The 25,791-nt window shown below is 40.8% G+C and overlaps 1 protein-coding gene across 5 annotated transcripts in view; it reads left to right on the plus strand.

Annotated features, from left to right (window-relative positions):
- Nucleotides 1–25,791, plus strand: part of LOC122550725 (BTB/POZ domain-containing protein KCTD8-like) — a 374,815-nt gene that overhangs the window by 41,320 nt on the left and 307,704 nt on the right. The window contains exon 2 of one of the 5 annotated variants that reach the window (XM_043691908.1): nt 984–1,447. The exons of the other annotated variants lie outside the window; for them this stretch is intronic. Within the exon in view, the coding sequence (XP_043547843.1) occupies nt 984–1,087 (104 nt within the window). The 3' untranslated portion in view covers nt 1,088–1,447. Of the gene's footprint in view, nt 1–983; nt 1,448–25,791 lie in introns of those variants that run through there. 5 annotated transcript variants of the gene reach the window in all.

Below are 25,791 nucleotides of genomic sequence, written 5' to 3' on the forward strand. Positions count from 1 at the left end.
AGCCAGCTGAGGAAAGCAGCCTTTGATGGCTAGGATCTCAAACCTAAGACAATGATAATACTATCCTATTAGTAATGATCTCCATGATCCTGTGTATTTTGGATACTTGGACAATCTCAACCACTGGAGATGTGCCAACAGTGGTACCTTCCTCAAAGTCCAATGGCAGGAAAAGTAATTCAAAAGCATCATCAAGTCCCAAACCATCTTTTAGGGGCTAGTCTGCTGGATGAGATATGTGACTTGTCTGCCTCACATTACACTGTTGAGGCAACTGTTCTACTCAGACCTTGATGATGGTAGGGGACTTCAGGAAGACTTGGAAAACATTTTAGAGATGTCCTGAAAGTCTTGCTGAAGAGATCAAACATCACTGCCAACTCAGGAGTTCCTGAAATATTATCAATTCAATTGGAACAAGTTTACTAGGAAGGCAACAAACATATCAGGTGAGCACATTGGAAATGTACAAAAATGAAACCAAAACAATGGAGAGAATGCACAAAACCTCAAACAACTTATCTGGCTGATTCTTCAAACACCAGCTCTCCTGCATGTGGCGGAATCTGCACATCATGTACTGGATTTAGCTGCCATTTCTGAACCCATTGATCTGAATTAGGAGCAAGTCCTCCTCCATCCCAAGCAACCACCTATGATGGAAGAAGTGATTTCTATCTCCGTCACATGTACTTTATAATTGGTCTAAGTATAGGCCAGTTGATTTCACGTCTGTTGTTGGAAATCAATGGAATCAGTTATTAAGGACATAGTAACAGGACATTTGGAATGCCTAAATACAATCCATCAAAATCAACATGGTTGTCTGAACGGTAAATGATGTTTGATTAATTTGCTAGAGATCTTCAAAAATGTAACGAGCAAAATGGATATTGGGGTTCCTGTCATATATCTGGATATCTGAAGATTTTTTGATGTATTTACTTTGATTGATTTATTATCATGTTTATTTTGTTCCAAAGACAGTGAGAAGTGCTGTATACTGTTGCCACTCTCCGGCACCATTTCAAAACACAGAAGAGGAAAACAAAATATAGAATATGAAGGCAGAAGAATAAAGAAATAAAGAAAAAAATGTTCAACTTTACAGCCCTTCCTGGTAAGGAGCGGGTCCCTTCACCATGCTACAGTTAATGGAATGAAAATTGCCACTTTTCTGCTTCATCTAGCCGACACTGACACCCTTGCCACTATGAGATCTTTCTGGACCCTGCCAATGCCGCTGGCTATCGTACTGGCCCAAACTCACCCCACTGCTGCCTCCATGAATCTGTGCTGGAAACAGGCACTGCTGAGAACCCAAACTCACCTCCTCCGCCACTGCAGCCATGAGTTGGCACTGGGACTGCCTCGATGATACGGAGTCCACCAGCAAGCCAAACCCTGTCAGACTCTGCTGCCTGCAGGCTACACTGGGTCCACAAGATTCCACACTGAGTCCACACCATTACACATTGGATTCACACGATTCCACACTGGATCTGCACGATTCCACACTGGGTCCACACAATTCCACACTGGATCCACATGATTCTGCACTGGGCCCACACGATTCCATGCTTGGCCCACATGATTCCACACTGGGCACACACGATTCCACACTGGGCACACACGATTCCACACTGGGCCCACACGATTCCATACTGGATCCACACAGTTCCATACTGGATCCACACAGTTCCATACTGGATCCACACGATTCCACACTGGGACCAGATGATTCCACACTGGGTCCACACAATTCCACACTGGGTCCACATGATTCCACACTGAGTCCACACAATTCCATACTGGGCCACACGATTCCACACTGGGCCCACAAGATTCCACACTGGGCCACACGATTCCATACTGGGCCCACATGATTCCACACTGGGCTCACACGATTCCACACTGGGTCCACACAATTCCACACTGGGACCACACAATTCCATGCAGGGCCCGCTCACATAATTCCACACTAGGCCCACACGATTCCACACTGGGCCACACGATTCCACACTGGGCTCACACGGTTCCACACTGGGTCGACACGATTCCACACTGGGCTCACATGATTCCACACTGGGTCCACAGGATTCCACACTGGGCCCACACGATTCCACACTGGACCCACACGATTCCACACTGGGTCCACACGATTCCATACTGGACCCACACGATTCCACACTGGGTCCACACGATTCCATACTGGGCTCACACGATTCCACACTGGGTCCACATGATTCCACACTGGGCTCACAGGATTCCACACTGGGCTCACACGATTCCACACTGGGTCCACACGATTCCACACTGGGCTCACACGATTTCACACTGGGTCCACACGATTCCACACTGGGCTCACACGGTTCCACACTGGGTTGACACGATTCCACACTGGGCTCACACGATTCCACACTGGGCTCCCACGATTCCACACTGGGTCCACACGATTCCACACTGGGCTCACACGATTTCACACTGGGTCCACACGATTCCACACTGGGCTCACAGGATTCCACACTGGGTCCACACGATTCCACACTGGACCCACACGATTCTACACTGGGTCCACACGATTCCACACTGGGCTCACAGGATTCCACACTGGGTCCACAGGATTCCACACTGGGCCCACACGATTCCACACTGGACCCACACGATTCCACACTGGGTCCACAGGATTCCACACTGGGCTCACATGATTCCACACTGGGTCCACATGATTCCACACTGGGTCCACAGGATTCCACACTGGGCTCACAGGATTCCACACTGGGCTCATACGATTCCACACTGGGCCCACACGATTCCACACTGGGTCCACAGGATTCCACACTGGGCTCACACGATTCCACACTGGGCTCACACGATTCCACACTGGGCTCACAGGATTCCACACTGGGCTCATACGATTCCACACTGGGCCCACACGATTCCACACTGGGTCCACAGGATTCCACACTGGGCTCACATGATTCCACACTGGGTCCACACGATTCCACACTGGGTCCACAGGATTCCACACTGGGCTCACATGATTCCACACTGGGTCCACAGGATTCCACTCTGGGCCCACACGATTCCACACTGGGTCCACATGATTCCACACTGGGCTCACACGATTCCACGTCGGACCCACACGATTCCACACTGGGTCCACACGATTCCACACTGTGACCACACAATTCCACACTGGGACCACATAATTCCACACTGGGCCACACGATTCCATACTGGGATCACATGATTCCACACTGGGACCACACGATTCCACACTGGTTCCACGCATGATTCCACACTGGGACCACACAATTCCGTGTAAGGCCCGCCCACATGAATCCATGCGGGGCACACACAATTCTGCATTGAGTCCACACGATTCCATGCGGGGCACACATGATTCCACACTGGGCCCACAGAATGTCACTCTTTGTCTCCTCACTGTTACCATCAATGCTATCACCACGACTGGGCTCTTCAACAAAAGGTAAGTACAATAAAAGAGAAAAAAAGAAATAAAACAACAAAAGAGAGGGGGAGAAAAAAAATGAGCGTAAAGGAAATTACATGAAGTGGATGACGACATTGGATTTGATTTGATTTATTTATGGGCTCAGAAATCCTACACCATCACCATCTTACATGAAATAAGTACCACCCAAAACTTTACATACAGGGTAAAATCTCATATAGTGCGGGTTAATTTATCAGTTTGGATAAAGGATGGGCTTACCAACAAAAAGCAGAGAGTTGGGATAAATGAGTCTTTCTTTGGTTGGCAAGATGTAATGAGAGGGGTGGAACTGGGTTCGGTCCTCAGGCCCCTAGCATTTACTCTATATTAGTGACTTGGATGCAAGGATAGAAAGTACTATTGTCAAGTTTGCATAAAATATTTGGGAAAGTGAGTTCCATTGAAAAGTAAGAAATTTACATATGGATATGGATAGTTCAGGTGAATGGGCCAAGATCTAGCCAGTGCAGCTGGATAATGTGGATAAATGTGAGGAATAGAAAACAACTTATTATCTAACAGGAGAGAAACTTCAGAGCTTCTGAATGCAGAGGGGTTGGGGTGTCTCATGCATGAATCACAGAAAAGTGATCTGCAGGTACACCAGGGAATAAAGAGGGCAAATAGGATTTTGACATATATTACTAAAGGAATGGAGTATAAAAGTAGAGAGGAGTTGCTGCAACTGTACAAGGCATTGGTGAGGCCTTTCTGGAGTACTGCATATAGCTTTTGGTCCCCTTACTCAAGTAAGGACATACATTGGAGGCAGTTCAGAGAAATTTCACGAGCTTGGCCTATGAGGACAGGTTGAGCATTTTAGGCCTTTACCCACTAGAGCTTAGAAGACTGAGAGAAGATCTATTTGAGATGTATAAGATGCTAAAGGAGATTGAAAAAGTAGATGTAGAATGGATGCTTTTCCCCTATAAGGCAATCTAGAATGGGATGTCTTAGTTTTAGGGTAAGGGGTGGCAGCTTTAAAGCAAAGATGAGGAAAAATTACAGTCTCAAAGGACTGTGCATTTATAGAATTCACCAACCCAGAGTCCAGTGGACACCAGGGCACTGACTAAATTTGAAGAGATGGACAAATATTTATTTTGTAATTTGCTGAAGGGTTATGAGGAGTGGGCAGGAAGGAGGAGTTGAGGTCAAGATAAGATTGCCACAATTGTATTAAATGGCATAGCAGGCTTGAGAGGATGAACAGCTATACATTTTCAGAATGATGCTCAGGGTTGCTGAGTTTCTATTGCATCTCAGACCATGTTAAACTCACAGTTAGGTTTATTTGGTATTTGGTTATGGTATTACTGTGAGTTTGCATCTGTTTTCTTGCACTGTCCTGGCATTTGGTGTCTGTATTTTACACAGTCTTGGTTCTGGACATATGCTGATTATTTCTGCTGAATTCTAGGTGTTGTATTCAAGTTGGGTAATTCACTGCCAGCATGCAGTCAAGGGCATTTTTCCTCTTGTTTTTTGGTCAAGAAAGCTCACTCTCCTGCGTGTATTACCAAGTGATGGCTGAAGAGTGTTGTTTCCATTGATCTGCATTGATTCTGCAGTGTGATGACATTTTCACATTTGAAATGCAGCCACTCGGTTGTTGATCTGCTTTTCAGAGTGAGGTGATCTTCCTTTTTATAAGCATTTGGTTTGCAATATGGCTTCTTGTGGCCTGTAGGTTTCACCATTGTGTTGACAATACCATGAATGGTAACTGAGGACAGGTCTGCATGCTGAAAGACATGTGATCATTGGACTCATAGTATCCACAGCATAGTAATTCTGATGTAAGCAGGATGGGTTTTTCAGCATTGGTGCTTTCTAATGGGTCATAGGGATTGAATTTCTGAAAAATTTAAACAGTGAATTTGGGAGAGATTGCTTACTGTGTTTCAGTAGAAGGATGTTTGCACTTGCATTGGCATCCAGTTGTGAATATGGGTTTTGCTGTCCCTTCATCTATACATGTATGGACTGTATGATTGCAGAGACTCTTGTTGGTACCACTGTGCCATCACTCATCCTTCCCCTTTGTTAACAGCATAAAATTCACCATTTTACAGCGCAGTTTCTGATGAAGAGTCACTGGTGAACTCTGACTATTCCCCACACATGCTGGCAGGCCTGTTGAGTTTCTCCACCTATTTCTGTTTATAGAGTCACAGACTCACGGAGACATAGAGCACAGAAACAGACCCTTTGGTACAACTCATTCAAGCCAACCCGCTATCCTAAATTAATCTGGTCTGATTTGCCAGCACTTGGCCCATATCCCTCCAAACCCTTCATGTTCATATACCATTCAGATGCTTTTTAAATGTTGTAATTGTACCAGCCTTCACCACTTCCTCTGGCAGTTCATTCCATACACGTACCACCCTCTGCGTGAAAAGGTTGCCCCTTAGGTCTCTTTCATATCTTTCCTCTCTCACCCTAAACCTATGCCCTGTAGTTCTGGACTCCCCCACCCCAGGGAAAAGATCTTGTCTATTTACCCTATCCATGCCCTTCATGATTGTATAAACCTACAAGGTCACCCCTCAACCTCCAAAGCTCCGGGGAAAATAACCCCCACCTGTTCAGCTTTTCCCTATAGCTCAAACCCTCCAACCCTGGCAACATCTTCGTAAATATTTTCTGAACCCTTTCAAGTTTCAGAACATCCTTGCTGTAGGAGTGAGACCAGAATTGCACACAATATTCCAACAGTGGCCTAACCAATGACCCATACAGCTAAAACATGATCTCCCAACTCCAGTGCTCAATGAAGTCAAGCATACCAAACACCTTCTTCACTATCCTATCTACCTGCAACTCTATTTTTAAGGAGCTATGAACCTGCACTCCAAGGTCTCTTTGTTCAGCAACACTCCCCAGAACCTTATCATTAAGTGTATAAGTCTTATCCTGATTTGCCTTTCCAAAATTTGCAGCACCTCACATTTATCTGCGACTCCTTGGCCCATTGGCCCATCTTTACATTACTAATGTCCAGTATTCTCTGTTCTTTACTGTATTTTTCTAGCACATTTCAGTTCTGAACAAGAGTTTTATCAGACTCACAATACTCACTCGATTTCTCTCGCCATGGATAATGACTTGCTGAGTTTCTCCAGTGTTTTTGCTTTTTATATAGATTTCCAGGCTCTACAAACTTTTATTTTTATTTGAGTGGTTGTTCAGTTTTGTTGGCTCCCTCAGTGGCACACCTGCCGTGAGCATTGCCTTCACAGGTTGAAGGTTGTTACTTGACATCAGTGGTGACACTGTTGAGTTCTATTTTCTTCTTTAAGAGGTTCACTGAAGCAACGATCACATAAATGATTTTCTGTGTGAATTTGTACTGAACGCTTCAGTAGTAAAATTAAACAGTGCAAAAAGCTTTTTTGCAGGATTATTCTGTAAGAAGCTATTTCAGGATGGATTTTTTCCAGACCAGTTTAATATTTGATCTCCCCCCGACCTTCAGTTAGGTGGCAAGTAGCTTCAATACATTGCACTAGATTACATCTCACTGGAGTAGCGCATTGAAAATCAGTCCTGCTATTCCCAGCATTTTCACAAAAGTTAAAGATATTGTCAGAGTTCGCAAAATCCACAAGTTTATTTTTCCGCCCACATTATCAGAAAATGTGGAACGTGTTTCTGTACTTAAAAAAAAACTATTTGTTATAATTAAGTAGCTTCTATCTCCTGGTAAACAGATGAACTGTGAACATATAACTCTCTAGTTAAAACCCTAACCCCTCTATAAAACATCCCCTTCACATAAAGGCACAGACAAAAATGCATTGGTGTAATGTGCTGAGGAAAAACTGAGAAGGCACTTCAATGGTCCCTGTCCTCAGAGTTCACTGAGATGATTCTTTTACTTGTATAGACTTGCTATTCACCAGTCTGTCTTCAGGTTTTAGGTATTTTTTAATGCGCAGAGAGAGAGAGAGACACCACTTTCCGTTTCAGAGGTGTCCAGGCTTTTGGCCATGTTATTCCAACTCACATGTTGTTCACCTACCTAGAAGTCAATCACATAGCTGTTGTTGGACAGATGACCTCAGTCATCAGCTGATCACTGCTACTCAGACCAATGTTGTTGAAGGGCAAATCTCATTTTGTATGCATGGCATGGTGCCAATGTGTCTGCAACTAACCTTCCCCCACTACTTGAACAAGCCGCAGTGTAACTCACACCTAGTGCCGGTAGCTTGCTTCTAAACATATTCAGCAATTCCTTTAAAAAATCTTCAGTTTTAAAAGAGTCCTTTCTCCATTTTAGTCAATAATCAAAAATAGAGGAAAATGACAAGATATAGTCTTTGCAGCTGCCTGTGGAACTCTATTGAAAGACAGGCCATGTGGAATCTGCAATTTAATTTCTGTTTCTGATGAACTTTTGGCTGTAGGCAAACTGAGAACAATTAATCTGTCCAAAATTCAAACAATCTTACCTGGTTCTAGTGCCTTCTGGCTATAAAGTGTTACAGTGCCCAGAATGAAGGTTTGGGGTGGTTCATCTATGCAGAGCTGCAGAATCATCTATAGATAGTGAATTAATGCTTAGTAGTTATTTCATTTTCACACCAGTTCTTCTTGTTTTTTTTGAAAGGATTGAGATAAATTTGGCCTTCTGAAGTCCCCAGCATCATAGAAATCATTCTTCATCAAATTTGAGTCACTTCATATGAAATAAAGAAACAGCTGAAGGCAGTGGATATTACTGAGGCAATGGCCGTGAGAACATTCCACCAATAGTATTGAAAACATGTGCTCCAGACCTAGTCAGCTCATTGGTCAATCTGGCCCAGTATAGCAGCATCAACTTGGCAATGCGGAAAATTACCCAGAGTGTAGATAATCTCAGAAAAATGACCAATTTGATCACTTCCCATCATATCAGTTTACTCATGATCATCAGCAAAATGATGTAAGGAGCCATTAACAGTGCTCTTGAGTACCATTTCCCTTGTAATTACCTGTTCACAAACACCTGGGGCAACTCAGTTCTTGACCTTACAGACTTGAGCCAAATATGTACAAAGGTGCAGGGTGATTGCCCTTGATATTGAGACGGGATTTGTGAAATACGGCATGAATGATGTTACAGCACAGGACAGTAAGCCAGACCAAACAGACTCACCAACATAGTAAAATTAAAATATTCAATGACTCTCAAAATTCCCTTATTGTTCCTAACCAGACTTTATAAATAACAGATATCACATCTATATAACTTAAACAAATTAGCAAATAATTATTGATACATAACTTTAGGAGAGCAAAGCTAAACAACAAGGTAGTCTAATGTCACTGATTTAAACCCAATCTTCTTTGATCATAGTCCCTGCTTTCTTAGAAACACATCTGAAGGATAAATTGAATGAATAAATAGAGTTGTAATGTTAACTTAAGCAGTTTTGAATGATAGTTGCTAAGCGATCATACAGTCAAAGTACAAAGAACAGTACAGCACAGGAAAGGCCTTCAGCCCACCAAGTCTACACTAATACAAAAGCCTTTTCTCTACATATCCATATCCCTCTATTCGTGCCTATTCATATGTCTGGTAAAATGCCTCTTAAACATTGCTATTGTATCTGCTTCTATCAGCTCCTCTGGCTGCATATTCCAGGCACCTACCACCCTCTGTCTAAAACCGTGCCTTGCACGTCTGCTTTAAACGTTTACCCTATTAAGTTAAACCTATGTTGCTTAGTAATTGACAATTTTACTCTGGAAAAAGACTCTGATTATCCATTCTCTCCATGCTGCTCATAATTTTGTAAACTTCTATCAGGCTGTTGCTCATCCTTCGATGTTCAAGTAAAAACAACCAAGTTTGTCCAATCTCACCTCATAGCTAATACCCTCTGAATGAGGCACTATCCTGGTTAATCTGTTTCTGTACTCTCTCCAAAACTTCCACATCAATGTGGTAGTGTGGTGTTCAGAATTATACACTACATTCTCAATGTTGCCTAACTAAAGTTGTAGACAGTTGCAGCAAGACTTGCCAATTTTTGTACTCTATGCCCCAACCAAGAAGACAAAGAAGCCAGGTGCCTTCTTGACCAGCTTATCCACTTCTGTTTCCTCTTTTTGGGTACTGTGGACATGTATGCCTTTATCTCTCTGTATGTTAATGCTTCAAAGGGTTCTATCACTTTTTATCTTCTGTCATTGATTTTACATTTCCCTCCTGCATTAGACCTACCAAAATGCATCACCTTGCATTTGTCCAGATTAAACTCCATCTGCCATTTCTCTGCCCAAGTCTCTGGCCTATGTGTATCCTGCTGTATCTTCTGGCAGTTGTCCTTCCAATCCCACAGCTCCTTCAATCTTTGTGTCATCTGCTGATCAGATCACCTGCATTCTTCTCCAAATTATTTATATATACTACAAACAACTTGGGTCCCAGCATTGATCCCTGCAGAACATCACTGGTCACAGACATTCATTCAGAAAAATACACTTCCACCACTACTGTTTGCTTTCTATGACCAAACTATATCTGTATCCAACTCACAGGAGATCCCATTTGATGTCACCTTCTGTATCAGCCTACCATGAGGGACCTTGTCAAAGGCCTTAATAAAGGCCATGTAGACAACATCCACCATCCTGCCTCATCAATCAACTTTGTCATCTCCTCAAAAAATTCAATCAACTATGTGAGACATGACCTCCCCTGCATGTAGCCATGATGCCAATTGCTAATAAGTCCATATTTGTCCAAATGTGAATAAATCCTGTCTCTAAGAATCTTCTCTAATAATTTCCCGACCACTGCTGTAAAGTTCACTGGTTAATAATTTCTTGGATTATCCTTGTTGCTCTTCTTAAACAAAGGAATGACATTGGCCATCCTCAGTCCTTTGGGACCTCTCATGTGATAAAAAGAGGATATAAAGGTTTTTTACTAGGCCCCAACAAATTCCTCACCTGCCTCCTTCAGTATTCTGCAATAGTTCCCATCAGAACCTGTAAACTTGTCCACCTGCATGCTTTTCAAAACACCTAGCACCTCATCCTTTTTTTTGTATCACAGTGCCCTAGAATATTGTTATTCCGCAACCCGCCCCCCACCAGATTCATCACCATAATGTCATTCTCCTTTGTGAATACTGATACAAAGTACTCATTAAGGGCCTCATCGACTTCTTCTGGCTTCATGTATAAATTTTCTCCTTTATCCTTGAGTGGACCTATCATTTCCCTACCTACCCTCTGGTCTATATATCTATGAAGTGCCTTAGGATTTTCCTTTGTCCTGTTTGTAAAGGACATTTCATTGCTCCTATTAGCCCTCATAACTCCTTGTTAAAGTTCTATCCTGCTTTCATTATTTTTTCCGAGTGACCTCTTTGTCTTCAGCTTCTTTTCCACACTTATGCCCTCTTTGTCTTTTTGACTCAGCTCACAATTTCTCTTGTCATCCAAGATTCCCGTTTCTTACCATCCTTATTCTTAATTTCCACAGAAAATACTGGTCCTGAACTCTAATCAACTGGCCTTTTGAAGAGTTGTCCTCCGCCTTGTAGGATTATGTGTCCTGCTTGAATTCCAAAGTCACTGGTCAATGCAACGGCTTTGGCAGATTGCGGGAAACTTTTACACATATCTTATAGACTGGAGTTCTTTTTCAGAACATTCAATAATTCGATAACTGGTTATAAATTAAAGAGAGACAAGCACTTCATTCAGCAGCTATCACAGCCACATCCCCGACTCCCTGAAGAAAAACCAAACTTGATCCAATTTTTGGTTTCTCTTCTTTTTCCCAACATTCTCATTATTTGACTGCCTGGCACCAGCCTCCCTTTGACTGGGCCTTTTAATATCCAAGTGGCTGTCGTTGCTAGAGCATAATCCATCTCATGTGCTGAAATGTTTGTGCAATAATAATCTTAGAATAATGTTCTTAGTACTAATGTTCTTAGAATACTAATTAATCTGCAATTAACTTTCCATGCCCGCTCCCATAAACAAATATCAGTATGTTTCTTCCCTTTACTAAGAAAATGAAATACTGCTTTTCAATGCCCTATGTTCAACTCTTGTCTTCACCTCACGATTCCAAACCAAAAATGTGTAAGAGAAACAAAAACAATTATGGTGCCAAAAGAGGACTAGCAAAACTCTTCACTCTTTGGAGTTACACATATCACAAAGGAAGATGGTTGTGATTGTTGGTGGTCAATCATCTCGGCTCCATGATATTGCTCCATTAGTTCCTCAGGGTTCTAGGCCCAAGCATCTTCAGCTACTTCATCAATGACGTCTCTCCAATGTCAGGTCAGAAGTGTGGATGTTTGTTGATGATTGCACAATGTTCAGCACTATTCCTGACTCCTCAGATACTAAAACAGTCCATGTCCAAATGCAGAAAACCTAAACAATGTCCGGGCATTAATGAAAAAGTGGCAAATAACACACAAGTGCCAGGCAATGAGTATCTCCCTCAAGACAAAATCTAACCATTTGTCTTCGACATTTAATGGCTTTACCACAATCAAAATCCTGTAGCTTAAATTAAGCAGAAACTGAGAGTAGGTCAGGGCTGGAAGTTCTGTGGTGAGTAACTTGCTCTTTGCTTCCCCAGTGCCTATCCACCATCTTCTAGGTTCAAGTCAGGAGTGCAACGGCATACTCTAATTTTCCAGGATGAATAGAAGTTGTAGACATTATTCACTTGGATCTTAGTAAAGCCTTTGACAAGGTGCCACATGATAGACTCATTAGTAAAGTCGGATCACAAAGGATTCAGGAATGCTAGTCAAATGGATACAAACTGGCAGCAAGAGACAGTGAGTGATGGTGGAGGGCTATGTTTTGGACCTGAGACCTGTTATCAGCAGTGTTCTACAGGATTGGGTCCACTTTTATTTGTCATTTATAGAAATGATTTAGATGAAAATATAGAAGGTAAGGTTAGTGAGTTTGCAGATGACACTAAAATTAATGGTATAGTTGACAGTGAAGAAGGTTATCTAAGATTACAAAGGGATCTTAATCAATTGGGTCAATGGGTTGAAGGGTGTCAGATGGCATTTAATTTAGATAAATCAAATGAATTACATTTTAGTAAAACAAATAAGGTCTGGACTTAATACAATTAAAAGCAAGGGCTTGGGTAGTGTTGTAGAACAGAGAAACCTAGTTTGCATCACACATAGGGTGGTTAAGAAGGTGTTTAGCACACTTGCCTTCATTGCTCAGACTTTTGAGTATAGGAGTTGGAACATCATGTTAGGGTTGTATAGGACTTTGGTAAGACCTCTTCTGAAGTGTTGTGTCCAATTCTGGTTGTCCTGTTATCAGAAGGATATTATTAAGCTGGAGAGGGTTCAGAAGAGATGTACCAGGATGTTGACAGATATGTAAGTTTTGAGTTGTAAGGAGAGGCTGGGACTTTTTTCACAGGAGTGTAGCAGGTTGAGGGGTGAACTTATAGAGGTTTATAAAACCATGAGGCTATAGATAAGATGAATGGCAAGTGTCTTTTCCCTAGGGTTGGGGATTTCTAGACCAGGAGGCATATTTTTAAGGTGAGAGGAGAAAGATTTGAGGAGCAATTTTATTTTTGCACAGGGAGTGGTTCATGTGTGGAATGAACTTTCAGAGGAAGTGGTAGATGTGGATACAGTTACAATGTTTAAAAGACATTTGAATAAGAAATGTTTAAAAGACATTATAATGTTTAAAAGACATTTTGGATATGAATAAGAAATGTTTAGAGGGATAGGGGTCAAGCACTGACAGCTGGGACTAGTTTAGTTTGGGATTATGCTCGGCATGGACTTGTTGGACTAAAGGGTCAGTTTCTGTGCTTTATGACTCTATGACTGTATGATTAACAAAAAAAATCAGTACAGAGAGATCTGGGTGAAGTTCTGCATGAAACATAAAATAATGGCTTGCAGGTGCAGCTAGTAACAAAAAGTTCAAAAGGAATTTTGACCTTTATTATTAGGGGAATGGAGTTTAAACACAGGGTATCTTGTTACAACTATCCAGGGTGTTGGTGTAATCATACTTGGAGCAACACATTGAGTTTTAGTCCTTGTATTTAGGAAAGAAATTACTGGTATTGGAGGCAGTTCAAAACTGATTTGCCAGGCTGGTTTCTGGGATGAAGGGATTGATCTATGATGAATGGCTAACAGTTTTAGCCTTTATTCACTAGAGTTAGAAGAATGAGGGGTAATCTTTGAAACTGAGTTTCAAAGGAATTTCTTCTCCCAAAGGTCAGTGATTGTCTGGAATTCTCTGCCCCAGGGAATTGTGGAGTTTAGATCACAGAAAGCAATTAAAGAAGAGATAGACAGATTTTTGCAATACCTGGCAGTTGAAAGCTATGATGAGTTGGCACAAATTAGGAGTTGGGGTCTGGTGCCATATCAACCATGATCTCATTGAATGATGGGACAGGCTTGAGGGGTCAAATAGCCTCTGTGTGCTCCTGCCCTCATGTTTCTATGTTCCTCTCACACTTTATACTGGAAAGGATTGTAACAAGTCTGAATTTGTTAGAATCCTTTCTTGTACAAAATAGTATAAGAACATTAAAAAAAAGGCTTATACAGTATGGGTAGTAAATGGCCAATCAAAATGTTTCAACTGACAAAATAGGTTAACAATTCAATTACATCGCAATCGACAAAGGGCATCCACAAGGTATCCACAGCAGAGCAACAATTGGGCCTCAGAGTGTTTGGCCTACCCTGATTATATTTATCTTTATCCTGGCCTCTGCTTTTTGTCATAGTTTAGTTTGTTAATGGGCACCTGGGCTAATTTGTTTAGAAAGGGTGAGCATGTTCTGATAGGAGCTTTGGTGTTGAGCATTTGAAAGAGTTAGATTACCTAGGCTGGGGATTTAACGATTACTGCATCTAGTGGAAGCAGGTCAAGAGGTGTGTGCATGCCCATATTTTGTGATGGCTGGGAGGAGCATTAGGAGCATTAGAATGCTTTTGTTCCCATTATAGTTTTGTTGGACTGCAACCATGTGGTTGCCTTTAGCTTTACAAGTATCGAACTATTGCAGAACCTTATACTAATACCCCTCCAAACAGATTTCAGGAAAAGTATCAATTCTAAATGGTCCAGTTTGTGTCAGATTGCAAATCCATACACTTTCATTGTATTTGAGAAAACTGTACAGTAATATAGTAGATATATAAATGCACCTTAACAGGTTTTCATTTTGCTTTTCTTCAGATATTAATTGTGAGAAATATAGTTACTTTTGTTTCCTGATTTGAACATCTTTTTTCTTTGTGTTTTTGAACTAATTTATTCGATGCATCTAATGTATCTATCATTACAGTAGGTGTAATACCAGATGTGCTTTAAATAACCAAGCAAATTAACATGCATTAGTTGTTAGGTGGTTGCAGCTGCAGATGTAATTATGCACACACAAAACCTTTCCAACTGGAAAACAAGTGATTTTGAGTGTTGCAGAATTCTTGCATCTGCCTGATAATTAAGACTTCCTGAAATATGGATGTTTTAATGATTTTGCTACTTTGAGAATTATCCTGAACATTGATTTCATTTGTAACTTTTAATAATAAAGGTAACAGTCCTGACTGAATTCAAGATCACTGTAAATATCCACAGGAGCAAGAATCAATTTTTGAGTCCAGTTCATTTTCTGACACAATGGCACCTCCTGCCTCACCAATGTTGCCTGCTTGTACTAAAACACTTTTAAGTCTTAATTAAAATAATTCCAGTGGTATTGGGTATGCACCCAAATTAAAATTGTAAAAATAAAGATTGAGTAGGTGAATGATTAGGTATAATATTAAACTGATATGGGCTTTTAAGTATTCTGAATTCACCTAAACATGTAGTTCAACTCATTAAGTTTGTTTGCTGTCTATCAAAATTGTTTTAGTCAATGAGAAAACAAGCAACAGTTGTACCTGTTCAAGAGAGAGGATCAAAGTCAGACTCTGATAACCACAGTCGGCTGCTTTTTAGAACATCAGAGATGGAGCTTGGCTCTTAGACTTTCATGACTGAAAGTACATGTTTATCCAGATTTCCATGTTCATGTCACCATCAAAGCTTGTAACTGTTAATCCAGCTGAATCTCAGTGGCCAGTAGTGACCAAAAAAACTATCAGTGGAGTCTCTTCACATATCTCTTTAGTGCTGTAAAACTCTTCTACGCAATGTCATCATGTAAACCTTTTCTTAACTGTAAAGTAGCCCAAGCTGAAAGTTAATTATCATATCCTGAGAAAAAGAAATAACTGGATCATAAAATGTACTGAGGAAATTTTGCTAATGCACCAAATTGTTTTATGAGGTTCTGTGTCTCCAAAAAACATAAGAATCATTTTGCGAAGCATTTATGTTTTACTATATCCAGTTGGATCCCATGGTAATACCATCTAATAACCAAGTCCAAGATAGTATCTCAAAAATTCTGTGTATAACTCCAGAGCTGATGTTTAAATGTGATAATTGGGCTTTTTAGAGAGCAGCTGATGACTCGGGGTGGAATGTGAATTGGTACTTGCAACAATAAATTTGCAGGGATGAAAAATACTCAGTTTTATAAGTAAATCTTCTGAAGTGCACTTGCCGTTGTAATGTAGTCAATGCCACAGCCATTTTGAATAGAGAGAGGGTCCACAGACAGCAAAGAAATGAATTTTGTTTAGATGTTGGATGAGGGTTAAACATTTGGCACGCCACTAGCAGAACTTCTTTGCTCTGCTTCTAATGCCAGATACCACTTCCAAAGGTGCAGTAACCTCGTAGTAATGTGTTCGAGTCTTTCCAGTCAGGTTTGAACCCATAACCTTCTGATACAAAGGTAAGAGTGAATGCTGACACACATTGAGATTTTTCAAATAGTTGCTTTTGAAGCATGTGTTCTGTGGTAGCCTAAGAGACTTGCATGCTTCTGCAGTGAGGGAGAGTTTCAATTGGATGAAGCATGAAAATGGAAAGGCAATGAAAAAATAAGATCCAATTGCCTTTGATAACTTTAAAAAATGCAGATGATGCCAAATTTGGAAGGTTTTGCATTGTGGGAAGGATATAAAAGACTTCAAGACAACATAGACTTGTGGAATGGACAGATAAAATTTAATACAGGGGAAAGTGAAATGATACATTTTAAAACAATGAAAGAAGAAAAACAATAAAAAGTTATGCACAGAGTTCTAAGGAAGGATGCACAAACTGAGAGACTTGGGACTATAAGTGCAAAAGTTATAGATATTTTTTAAGACAGGTTGCAAATGTGGTAAAAAGGCTTGCAGGTTCCCAGGCATTATAAATTACAGCAATGAACTTCTGCTCTTCTGTATAAAATTCTTATTCACATTCAGGTGAAATGTTCTATCCAGCCTGACACTTTAGGAAGAATGGGAAAGTTTGTGATATGCAACAAAGTGTCATAAAAGTAGTCGCAGGGATCAGGGACTTCAATTGAACAGATGGATTGGAAAAGCTCTAGTTGTCCATTTTTGAGAAAATATGGAAGGAAATTTAAGAGGTATTCAGAATTAAGACTGATTTAGACCATACATGGCAAGGAATTGTTCCCATTGGCAGGAGGGTCAAGGAGCAGCAGAAACTGACTCACAATGGTTTTTGAAACTCCAACAGTGATATGATAGAAAATAACTTGTATGCAATAAGTGGTTATAATCTGGAATGCATCATTTGAGGGTGTGATTCAAGCATTTATTTGGGGCCATCAGAAATAAATTGCTTAAGTGCCTGATAATAGAACAATTGCAAGAGAAAGAAAAGATCTTGTATAAGATATTTAGTTCCTGAAAGAGTTAACTGACATCTCAAAATGTGCTCCACCCATTAGGATTTAAGGATTGTTCCTTTGACGGGCTAACTCAAACTGTGTAGTGTCTTAAGCTGTTTTCCATTTGTTCATCAGTGTCTTAACTATTTATTCAGTGACTGTTCTCACTGTTAACATCATTTCGTTAAACTAGTAAAGTGAACCTGCTGTCTTACTGGAGACAATTGTGTCTTTTTAGTGTCGTGTAACTAGCTCTTAAGAAACATGTAATAAGTCTTCACTGTTTAATCAATGTAAAGCCTATCTTCTGCTAAAAGTGTTGTGAGGGAACCCTTGACCATCTGGTATCAATAACTTGACTAATACCAGTAAGAAGGTTTGGTAGCAGTGAATCTACCATAATTTGTTGGCAAAAGTAAAATTAACTGAGTTGCATAGACACAACAAGTCAAATTGTCTTCTATGCTGTGACAATTTGGCTAGTTTATGAATTCCTGGGGTTTAGCTTTGCTAACACATGTAATAGAATAGAACTCCCAAATCATAATACCGAAAAGATGTAAATACAGCCTCAAATTGTGGAATGGCATGACCTAAAGGGATTGTACCTGTTGTCCTATGCTGGCAAGAATTTTGAGCAGTCCTCATGTTACACTGATCTGAAGACACACTGGAGCAGCTCAATTGGAATCTTCATTACTCACTATTCCTGCTCATGCAGGAGTAAACAAGTCTCCTGGGATATATAACCATTCCTCTATAGAATTAGTTATTTTTCCTGATACAAATCATTTACACTCTGCTCTTAGCAATCCTCAGGCCATTATATCCAAAGACATCCCACTGTATTCCTTTCTTAAATAGTATATATGCTCACTTGGACTTTCTTAAAGAGAATAATCATGTTCAGGTCTTAATTCCATCCAAGTGAAATTTCCACTTCAAGATCCAAGCCATTGCGATCAAGTCAGAAGTTATTAAACTATAGTTTAATCTCAGATTATGGGAATCAGTCAATAAATCAATGCCAGATGCAATCAATGCCTCTATTTTAAATATCTCATTTTATATAATCTAAATGCTCTCTGAATATCACTGTTGTGACAGGTTCTGCTTTGTATCTCCAACATCATGTAATCTTCAATGAAGAAGCCTTCATTAGTTTGTTCCTTTATAGACAGAGAAGTGAATGAGTGAGAGCGACCATGTCATCTTCATCATAGTAATAATGTGTGCTGCTGCAGTTTGGTGTGAGGTGCAACTGCTAACTATCTATATTTCATTTTTATTCTTAAAGTCAGTGTCTTTTTTTAAACAAATGGAACAGATTGGATGAGTCACTAAGACTGAGGACTGGATTATTTTCTCGAGTTGGGAATGTAGAGTCATAGATGATCATGATTCTGCAAACACATCTTGGGAAAAAGTGCCCTAGATGATCAGATTTTCATCTAGGCGGTTTTTAATAGAAGTCAGGCTTGTCATTGAGAAAGAGTGCAGAGGTAACCATAGAAGTTGACATATGTGGAAGCTGGTTCTGTGAAAGGCAGACTTGCAACTCCGGTTTATTTTACCATCCAAAAAAAGTAAACAACAAAAATAACTGCAGCCCTCTACCTATCATCCTTCACATCCCTTCACCCACCACCATGGCCAAAGATGGTTAGCACTACTGCCTCGCAGCGCCAGGGACCTGCGTTCGATTCCAACCTCGGCTGACTGTCTGTGTGGAGTTTGCACATTCTCCCTGTGTATGCATGGGTTTCTTCCGGGTGCTCCGGTTTCATCTCACAATCCAAAGATGTGCAGGTCAGGTGAATTAGCCATGCTAAATTGCCCATAGTGTTGGGTGCATTAGTCAGGGGTAAATATAGAGTAGGGGGATGGGTTACTCTTTGGAGGGTCGGTGTGGATTTGCTGCGTCAAATGGCCTGTTTCCATACTATAGGGAATCTAATCTTATCATGACACCTAATCCTCTTAACCAAACTCCCTTCTACCTGTGCCCCTCTAACATACACTCCCATAGCCCCAATCCCTCTACTCCAACTTATCTTCCAAGCTACTGAACAATTTGAGAATTGGCAGGAAAGTTGGGAGGATCATTGAGATCAGGATGAAGAAGATTGGCAACATCTAGTGCAAATAGTCCATTTCCCAAAAATGTATTCAATGGAGAAACTAAATTCTCACTAGAGAGTGGTGAGAGGCATACTTACATGCATTAGCAAGCATTAATATCTCATTGTTATATCATTTTCAATCATTGATATACAATTTCTCATTCTCTCACCCAACGGATAGATGTTAGACTGTGACAGTTTCTGACTCAAAGGGTAGAGTATTATCTGTTATTCCAATTTGCCACTTGCTCCTCCGAGCCTCCATCTTGGCCACCAACTTGAACGTCTTAGGGTGTGCTTCATGAGCAGTGGCCACAAGCCCCCCATCAACCAGAACCTCTGGGTCCCAATTGGCAAAACAGGATAACAATTTTGCTCTTCCTAACATGTCTGGGGCAATTGGCACGGGCCACCCTGGGCAGCTGAAGACTGTCAGCATTGACTGGGTGTAAGGCTGGGCTTATATAAATAGCAACGATGCCCAAATTTCTGTGTGTTCCTGGCAGTGCTAAGTTTTTGTGCCTGTGGTGAGTGGAAAAGATATGATGAGCGCAGTGCTAGGGGGCATGATGCACAGGTAATGAGGCGAGTTAGGACAGGTAATGAGGCGAGTTAGGGCAGGTAAAACAAGAAAACCATGTCCTGCAGAGAAAACCTCCTGAAGCTTGTCAAAATTGACGGAGCCAATTTCTGGTAAAGTTCTGTCCATTGTGTAAACTCATGGCAACCTATGCACCTCTACCCATCATTCTTTAGCCATACACCATCCTTGCCAATTAATCCAGTTTCCACCGTGAGGTAGACCTCAGAAGTCGTGTTGAGCTGAAATTGCTGAATTAGATATTTAAGAAGAAAACAATCCCATCGATTTAATAAAAATCACTGTATTTAAATTCTTTCAATACTCAACCCCTTGTAAAAGCAAATATTTCATTCAAATACTTAATTCCTTATAAATGCAAGCATTTGTATTCATAACCCCACATCAAAGTTTTATACTCGATTGGAACTGGTGCCCAAACTGTGGACAACAGGCGTTAAGTGATAATGATAAGTTGCAAAATAGTTATGCAGTGCAAAACTATATTGAAAGCTCTCAGCTCTATATCATTAAACAGACAGATGTAACAAGCACTGACTTTTCTTTAAGCTGTGGACTATTTTAAATTTTAAAACCAGGAGCTTTAAATGTCTGGCAGCATGACAGTACCAGTGGAAGTTAAATGCTTTGATAACTTGATAGTTCCATAGAGATTATCTACATTTTGTATGCTCTCATGTCTCTGATAACAGTCACAAAAAGACACTTGACTCTTCTCAAAAGGATCCCTGGACCTCTTCTAAAGAAAGTCCTACTCTGTAACTTTGTTAATTTTAAACCTTCTCTAGAAATGCTTGAAGCCCACAAGTTGTAAAGTGGGCAGCACACAAATGAAACTGGATTTGTTTGAAGCCAACCACTTGTTTGTATGTGCAGCCTGCCTCAGTGATTCTATGAATGTGTACATTGCAACCCTTCCTGGCAAAACTTTAGGGTGTCAGGTTCAGGGGTGGGAATCCCACAATTTAGGCTACAACTCCAAACTGGAGATCATCTCTGTCCTTTCAAAAATTCAGCTGGAGTATTTGTTTCTTTAAACACTTTATTATGCAAATTAAGTGTGATTTTATTTAAGTGCCTCGATATACAGATCCAACTGTGAAATTACTTAAGAGACTGATTAGTCTTTATAAGATGGGTTGTATATATTATAAATTTACATTGACTATTTAAAATGAATCAGACCTAATGAAGTTTGAAGTGAAGCTCCACCAAATTGACACACTCTTTGATTATTTGTTATGAAGGTGCTATGCAAACTTTTACCAACACATTTGAACTTTAACAATTGTCAGAAACAACAGTTTTAGATGTAAGTGAAATTACATTTTACACAAATTGATTAACTCCATCAAAAATGTGACCATGAGAGAGAGAATGGATTTGGAGTATCACATAGATGCACAGGTAAAACAGTTTTTAAATAAATTGTCTCTAAATTTTTTAACTGATAAATACAGAGTGAGGGAGAACTGAAGCCAGATGAAAGAGGCTGCAGAGAATCAGTGTGATTCTCCACATCCCTGCCCATTGTTGGGAAGTTTGCTTATGCCCTGACTGCACTAGAACCTTCCCAACAGCTAGACCATGTTGTCGAACAGCTGTTGTAGTAGATTTGATGCAGTTTCCAAAACTGGGCCACACTGGTCTACTCAGTGTATTCTTTTTCATCAAAACATAGAATCATAGTACTTTACAGTACAGCAGGAGGCCATTTGGCCCCACTGTGTCTGTACTAACACCTGAAAGAGGTGCCCAGTTAGCCTCATAGCCTAAATTCATCAGTTTCAAATATATATCCAGTTGGCTTTTGTACAGTCAAGCTGCTGCCTGATGGGACCTCATCGTAAGCATTATTTAACGGGCAATTACCTCACTTAGAAGACAGTTCATGGAAGCAAAGTTAAGTAATAGAAAAGCTTATGGAAGTATTAAGGAATCCATTTCGAGAGACTTTGAAATTTGGCAAGAAATGTCATTGTATCCTTACAGGAAGGGGAGAGCCTGCCACCACATAGACACACACATACACCAAGGTCTGCAGTTTCACGAGGCAGACAGTGTCAGAGCTCATGCCGTCCTTCTGGAATGGAGGGCTTTTGCCCGCTCCTTGGATACTTACTTTTTTTCGCCTTCCAGGCACCAAAACCTGCCACATACCAGACCAATCGCAACAGCTGGAGATCGGAAAGAGAGCTACAGCACAGCAAAGACTAAAAAAAGCTGTGACTTTGTTAGACATTTGTAGTTATTGGCTCAGATATTGAAACTATATGCATCTGAACGGCTCAGACATTGGAACCATACATGTCTTAAAGCCAGTATAGAGTTGTGGGTCTACGTATGTTGAGTAAACTTTCTTATAAGCTGTGCAAGTGCGTAATTGTGCAGCAATTAACAATATGCCGTACAAAGCTATGCAACTAATCATTGAGTTCTACTTTACTTGACCTTGAAAGGCGTCACAACCTATTTGAACAAGAATATTGACCTAAAAGAGAGACCAATATTCTTATTCAAATACCAAGCAATCATTTAGTAAATATGTTAATATGTCCCTGACAACTATTGCAAAAGGTAATCTCAAGGCTAAGGACTTGTCAAAGAAAATGCCAGCAGAGTGCTAATCCTGGCAGGATTAGGTACAGATGTGTGGAAAACTCCACTGACTCCCATTATGTTATTTGGAAAGGAAACAATATTTGATTTCTCTAGAGAGCTGACTATGTATTTAGCAAGCATGTGTTTTCAATGCATATTGAATTTATGTCAAGGTTATTGATGTGGTAAAAGTTTAGCAGACGATAACAGGGCTGATTTTCACATGGACAAAGCCACACACTGTGTTGTTGTCATTGGTCAATGGTTTCATATACGAGTGTATGACCAGTCCAATAGTTACATTAGGATACAAGAAATCAGAACAGGATAGGCCATTTCTCCCTCTGAAGCTTCCCATGCCATTCAGTAAGAACCAGGCTGTACTGAACCACACCTCAGAACTGCTCTTCAGTTCTCTCCACACAGGCTGCCAGACTTGCTGAGTTTCTCCAGAAATTTCTGTTTTCATTTCAGATTTTCAGTTTGCTTAATTAATCACAATTCCAGGTGAAAATACAGATTTTGTGTGCATGAGATTTTAAAAGATGCAGATAATTAAAAGGAGATTAAAGGAGGATGAGAACTCTTCAGCAAGTGCTGAAATGTACTGGAAGGTGTTTCCAAGGCTAAACATAGAACATAGAACAATACAGGGCAGAACAGGCTGTTCGGCCCTAGATATTGCGCTGACCTGTGAACTATTCTAAGCCCAACCCACTACACTATCCCATCATCATCCATGTGATTATCCAAGGATTGTTTAAATATCCCTAATGTGGCTGAGTTAACTACATTGGCAGGTAGGGCATTCCATGCCCTTACCAGTCTCTGAGTAAAGAACCTGCCTCTGACATATGTCTTAAATCTATCACCCTTCAATTTGTAGTTATGCCCCCTTGTAGGAGCTGACGTCATCATTCTAGGAAAATGCCCCCTTGTAGGAGCTGACGTCATCATTCTAGGAAAAAAACTTTCACTGTCTACCCTATCTAATCCTCTGATCATCTTGTATGTCTCTATCAAATCCCCTCATAGCCTTCTTCCTTCCAATGAGAACAGACCCAAGTCTCTCATTAGACCTTCCCCCCAGACCAGGCAACATCCTGGTAAATCTTCTACTGCACAGAACAGGCCCTTCGGCCCTCGATGCTGCGCCGACCTGTGAACTAATCTAAGCCTATCCCCTACACTATCCCATCATCATCCATGTGCTTATCCAAGGATTGTTTAAATGCCCCTAATGTGGCTGAGTTAACTACATTAGCAGGTAGAGTATTCCACGCCCTTACCACTCTCTGAGTAAAGAACCTGCCTCTGACATTTCTTAAATCTATCCCCACTCAATTTGTAGTTATGCCCCCTCGTACACGCTGACGTCATCATCCTAGGAAAAAGACTTTCACTGTCTACCCTATTTAATCCTCTGATCATCTTGTATGTCTCTATCAAATCCCCTCTTAGCTTTCTTCTTTCCAATGAGAACAGATCCAAGTCTCTCAGCCTTTCCTCATAAGACCTTCCCTCCCGACCAGACAACATCCTGGTAAATCTCCTCTGCACCTTTTCCAATGTTCCCCATCCTTCCTGTAATAGGGCAACCAGAACTGTACACAATATTCCAAGTGCGGCTGCACCAGCGTTTTGTATAGTTGCAGCATGACATTACAGCTCCGGAACTCAATCCCTCTACCAATAAAACCTAACACACCGTATGCCTTCTTAACATCTCTATCAACCTGGGTGGCAACTTTCATGGATCTATGCACATGGACTCCAAGATCCCTCTGCACATCCACACTACCAAGAATCTTTCCATTGACCCAGTATTCTGCCTTCCTGTTCTTCTTTTCAAAGTGAACCACCTCACATTTAGCTGCATTGAACTCCATTTGCCACCTCTCAGCCTAATTCTGCAGTTTATCCAAGTCCCCCTGCAACCTGCAACATTCTTCCACACTGTCCACTACTCCACCGACTTTAGTGTCATCTGCAAACTTACTAATCCATCCATCTATGCCTGAGTCTAAGTCATTTATAAGAATGACAAACAGCAGTGGTCCCAAAACAGATCCTTGTGACATACCACTTATAACCGGACTCCAGACTGAATATTTTCCATCAACCATCACTTGCTGCCTTCTTTCAGAAAGCCAGTTTCTAATCCAAACTGCTAATCACCCTCAATCCCATGCTTCTGCATTTTCTCCAACAGTCTACCATGTGGAACCTTATCAAAGGCTGTACTGAAGTCCATGTACACCATGTCAACTGCCCTACCTTCATCTACATGCTTGGTCAACTTCTCAAAATCTCAATGAAGTTTGTGAGACACAACCTGCCCTTGATGAAACCAGGTTGACTATCTGAAATCAAGTTGTTGCTTGCTCGATGATTATAAATCCTATCTCTTTAATTCTTTCCAAAATTTTTCCTACAACAGAAATAAGGTTGGATGGTCTATAATTACCTGGGTCATCTCTACTGCCCCTCTTGAAGAAGGACACAACATTTGTAATCCTTCAGTCCTCTGATACGAAACCTTTAGACAATGACGACTCAAAGATCAAAACCAAAGGCTCTGCCATCTCCTCTTAGCTTCCCAGGGAATCCTCAGATAAATCCCATCCAGCCCAGGGGACTTGCCTACTTTCATTCCTTCTAGAATTGATATCACCTCTTCCTTACTAACCCCGATCCTTTCTAGTCTAATATTTTGTATCTCATTCTCCTACTCTACAATATTCTTCTTTTCCTGAGTGAAAACCGATGAGAAATATTCGTATAGCACCTCTCTGATCTCCACAGGGTCCACACACAACTTCCCACTTCTGTCGTTGACTGGCCTTATTCCTACCCTAGTCATCCTTTTATTCCTCACATACCTATAGAAAGCTTTAGAGTTTTCCTTTATTCTATTTGCTAAAGACTGTTCATGTCCTCTCTTTGGTCTTCTTAACTTTCTACTTAAATCCTTCCTAGCTGATCTGTAACTCTCCGCCTCATCTGAACCATTTGCCTCATCAACACATAAGCCTCAGCAGGTCTGGCAACATCTGTAAGGAGAGAAAAGAGCTGACGTTTCAAGTCTAACTGACCCTTTGTCAAAGCTAAAAAAAGGGAGAAATAGGGAGGTATTTATACT

The sequence above is a fragment of the Chiloscyllium plagiosum genome, chromosome 1, assembly GCF_004010195.1.
Source record: "Chiloscyllium plagiosum isolate BGI_BamShark_2017 chromosome 1, ASM401019v2, whole genome shotgun sequence".
Lineage (NCBI taxonomy): Eukaryota > Metazoa > Chordata > Chondrichthyes > Orectolobiformes > Hemiscylliidae > Chiloscyllium > Chiloscyllium plagiosum.